The sequence below is a fragment of the Nanorana parkeri genome, unplaced genomic scaffold (assembly GCF_000935625.1).
Source record: "Nanorana parkeri isolate BGI_ZX_2015 unplaced genomic scaffold, ASM93562v1 scaffold558, whole genome shotgun sequence".
Taxonomy (NCBI): domain Eukaryota; kingdom Metazoa; phylum Chordata; class Amphibia; order Anura; family Dicroglossidae; genus Nanorana; species Nanorana parkeri.
In genome coordinates, this window is record NW_017306826.1 from 1,035,141 (window position 1) to 1,039,623 (window position 4,483).

At 48.2% G+C, this 4,483-nt stretch overlaps 1 protein-coding gene across 2 annotated transcripts in view; it reads right to left on the minus strand.

Annotated features, from left to right (window-relative positions):
- AK3 (adenylate kinase 3) overlaps positions 1 to 2,932 on the minus strand; it is an 18,760-nt gene extending 15,828 nt beyond the window's left edge. For both annotated transcript variants that reach the window (XM_018562049.1, XM_018562048.1), the window contains exon 1: positions 2,763 to 2,932. In XM_018562049.1, coding sequence (XP_018417551.1) covers positions 2,763 to 2,910 — 148 coding nt within the window. In that variant the 5' untranslated portion in view covers positions 2,911 to 2,932. The remainder of the gene's footprint in view (positions 1 to 2,762) is intronic.
- Between the last annotated feature and the right edge of the window lie 1,551 nt (positions 2,933 to 4,483).

Genomic DNA, 4,483 nt, shown 5'->3' on the forward strand with positions numbered 1-4,483 from the left:
GTGGAGGGGAGGGGTTTTTTTGCTTAAAATATGATTCCAGATGCATTCCAATGCATTTAGATGCATTCTGGCACGATCCGATGCAGCTAAAATGGGCAAGTAGTATTCTGGCTGCATGGGAACGGACTGCTCTGGTGTGAACAGAGCACAAGAAATACCATAGGAAAGCATTGTAATGCCTTTTTGATGCAGCTGGAAAATGGAACAGACTGCATCTGGTGTGAATTAGCCCTGCGATTTTCTTTGGTTTGCTCTCAGGCTGAAAGGAAAAATAAAATGTAACAAATTCCTCCATCCATGCTAAACCGCATGAAGGAATCTCCCACTGCGACTATTGTATTTTGATAGCTGGCCCTGTCAAAATACCTGACCAGTGCCTGCATCCGATAGGATGGATGTCAGACAGGAGCTGGCAGACCTGGCCACCTACTGAGGGAATCAAGGACTTGCCGAAAGTCACTCGGTGTATAGTCAGCTTATTGAAGGCATTCTCACAGAACAAAGACTCTGCAGCACAAAAATCAATGCTTCTAAGAAAAGGTACAAGTCAAAGGTAAATTCATTAAAAAAAATAAAGAGTCGGTCAGGGCTTAGTCATGGAGCATCTCTTTATGTGATTAAATGTCTCCATTCTCACAACCATTTCTAGCAGAGGGTATCTGAAAATAATAACCCATTCACCACAGAGCACATATTGCTTTGTTTGGACAGAAAAGTTCTAGATACAAGTCAGCCAAATGCAATCCTTCTAAAGCAGGGGTAGCCAAACTCCAGCCCTCCAGCTGTGGTGAAACTACAAATCCCATGATGCTTCTCTCCGGGAGTCATGACTGTGGCTGTGAGAATCTTGCAACGCCTCCCGACACCACAGCTGGAGGGCCGGAGTTTGGCTACCCCTGTTGTAAAGAATTATGGGCTGGGTTTGCAATGGAGAGATGGTTCATTTTCACTATCTCCTATTAATAGTTTAGATATGAGCTGCTCCCTCAATAGGACTAAAATAAACATCTGCTTTAACATTCATTTTTGTAAAGCATGCTTAAAAATAAAAGATGCTTACTAAGAGGCACTGCATATTTCAGCTGCAGCTCATTTAATAAGCCTATTCTTTGCTGAAACAACTGGCACCAAACTGAAACACATACTGTATATAGGCATGTATAAGTGGCAATCTAAATAGTGATGTGCTGATTTATGGATGATGAACAGCAGAAGCGGAAAACAAATTCCTCATCAGTGACAAGAATGCCCCCATATATTGGTGGTCAGTGGGAAGAATGCCCCTAATGCCCCTCGCATTGGGGAACAGGAAGGGAAGGTGGAGAATGCCCCTCGCATTGGGGAACAGGAAGGGAAGGTGGAGAATGCCCCTCGCATTGGGGAACAGGAAGGGAAGGTGGAGAATGCCCCTCGCATTGGGGAACAGGAAGGGAAGGTGGAGAATGCCCCTCGCATTGGGGAACAGGAAGGGAAGGTGGAGAATGCCCCTCGCATTGGGGAACAGGAAGGGAAGGTGGAGAATGCCCCTCGCATTGGGGAACAGGAAGGGAAGGTGGAGAATGCCCCTCGCATTGGGGAACAGGAAGGGAAGGGGGAGAATGCCCTTCGCATTGGGGAACAGGAAGGGAAGGGGGAGAATGCCCTTCGCATTGGGGAACAGGAAGGGAAGGGGGAGAATGCCCCTCGCATTGGGGAACAGGAAGGGAGAGGAGAATGCCCCTCACATTGGGGAACAGGAAGGGGAGGGGGAATGCCCCTCGCATTGGGGAACAGGAAGGGGAGGGGGAGAATGCCCCCTCGCATTGGGGAACAGGAAGGGAAGGGGGAGAATGCCCCTCGCATTGGGGAACAGGAAAGGAAGGGAAGGGAGGGAGAATGCCCCTCGCATTGGGGAACAGGAAAGGAAGGGAAGGGAGGGAGAATGCCCCTCGCATTGGGGAACAGGAAGGGAAGGGGGAGAATGCCCCGCACATTGGGGAAAGGGGAGAATGCCCCCTCGCATTGGGGAACAGGAAGGGAAGGGAGGGAGAATGCCCCTCGCATTGGGGAACAGGAAAGGAAGGGAAGGGAGGGAGAATGCCCCTCGCATTGGGGAACAGGAAGGGAAGGGGGAGAATGCCCCGCACATTGGGGAACAGGAAGGGAAGGGGAGAATGCCCCTCGCATTGGGGAACAGGAAGGGAAGGGGGAGAATGCCCCTCGCATTGGGGAACAGGAAGGGAGGGGAGAATGCCCCTCACATTGGTGGGCAAGAATGCCACCCTTTCAGACGGCTAAAAAGATCAATGGTGTCATGTTGCTGGCTCGGCTAAGCAGTGTTGGACCCAGAACCATACAGGCACCATCAGATGGAAGGTCAATCAACCACAACTCAAGGAACCCCTAGCAACCTCTGGAGAGACCCTGGTTGAGAATCTCTAAACTAGAGAATGCTTCTGATAGTTTGTGACAAATGAAATGAAAGAGTAACGTTGACACAGATCTAACCAATATTAGCTGCACAGTGTTACATTTCAGAAGTAACATTGGGCTGGACAAGCAGGCTTCATGTCTCAGGCATGCTAGGACAGCTGTACAATCAATGGATCCATCAGGAAAATGAAAGTAGATTAGTTCGTGGACACGGAAGTCGTTTACTGCATGTCAATGAATGAGATGAAAGTGTGACTCTTGTCACCTTCACATGTGACCCAGCTGTCACGTGCTCCATTATACCAAACTTATTTAAAGTGCCCGCTCCCCCTCCTTCCTGACAGCTGTACCTGTCTTCCTCTGGATGTTCAGCCTTAGCAAATCCCCACTGGACAGGTGCTTGAGTGCGAAGTGTTTAACGATCCTATCCGAGATCGTGCCTTTCCCCGATCCTGGAGGGCCCATGATCACCGCCCGAAACAACATACGAACCACCATTATGCTGAGGACCTGGGGCTGCTGATCCCCTGCACAGAGTTAAAAACTAGATGGCCAAAAATGCAACCGCTGCCTCCGCAGATCAGGAGGGGTGTGCAAGCATGTATGCGATCTTCTGTAAATCAGCTATTAAAAACAGATAAATAAAAAAACTTCCAAAAAAGTGCAGGGAGCTACATGTATAATGCTGTGCTGCGATGAAGTCCCAGTACCCCCCTCCTGCAAGGACTATGTTCTTCCACCCTCCTCCCTGTCCCTCCTCCCCCTGTCCCTGCTGACGCTGTTAGAGGAGGAGGAGGAGATCAGCAACAAACAGCTAATGTAGTCCACAGGGCTGCAGGAGCTTTTCACTGTTTTCTACTTTCTCATCTGATAGGCTAAAGGGACAGAGCCCTGACCTGTAACTGCCCTATTTACATGCAAGAGATGTGACAAGCAAGGGTCCAGCTGGCTCCATTGTGCACGTGTGCCTGCCAGGGACATCACTCAGGGACCTGCAGTCTTTTCATACATTCAGCTCACTTTTATGGCTGCTCTAATGCAAAATTCTCTGTTTAGCTTTTTACAGAGGCACTTTTCAAACTGGTCCTATATTCAGTCTGGAAAAGGTAATATGTGTTTGGGCATACATAGGGATGTGCATGGGATTGGTGCAAACCGAGTTCACCAAGCTCCAGCAATGCTGTCAGTGACCAATCGAGGGTGGCCGTGCCATTGCCCGCTACACGTAACGAAAAGCCCAGGCGACTGATGCAATGTGGCCCTACAGTGGCATATAAATTGCCTTGGCGATACAAAGCGCCAAGGCAATGTATATGCCACTGTAGGGCCGCATTGCATCAGTTGCCTGGGCTTTTTGTCATGTTTGGCAGGTGGTGCTGCTTGTCAAACGAGATCATTGCAATCACTAGGACCATGCTTCACGTGTGTGGGTACAAGGCTTTGGCGCAGTATTCTAATAGAAGATCCCTAGTGAGGTTAAAAAGAAAAGAAACTGCATTTATGAGTCTACAGCTCTCCAAAAAGCCACTGCAAGACACTTTTCATGGGCAGTGGAGGCTGCCACCCATGTGAATGAGGCCTAACAGATACATTTTCAGGACTACCTCCTCCTTTTAAGGTCCAAGCAGTACTGATGCAAAAAGAAGTGTACTTATGACTAGGGGTCTACATGGGCTTGGTACAAACCGAGTTTTGTAACAGCAATTGCCGTGGCTGCATATTCATTTAAACTGTTAATTTTAAACTGTTAAGCCTATAAGACATCAATTCACATGAGCCATACACCAGTGGTTAGCATGTAATCATACATGGAACAATGACCCACAGTTAGGGACAGATTTGTGGCTCTGGACAACAACAGTCTGCATTCAGAGCCATGCACAGGAGAGCCTGTCATTGATTTGTTCAGGCTTCCTGTCCGTAGCTAATAGAAATCACCTGGGTGTACCTGCCACATACTGATCTGGGTGGTGTATGGCCATAAACAGCCTTGTACATGACACTTTAAAAAAAAAATGAACTTTAAAAACGACTTTAAAAAAAAACTGTCACATGACAATAAACAAGAATG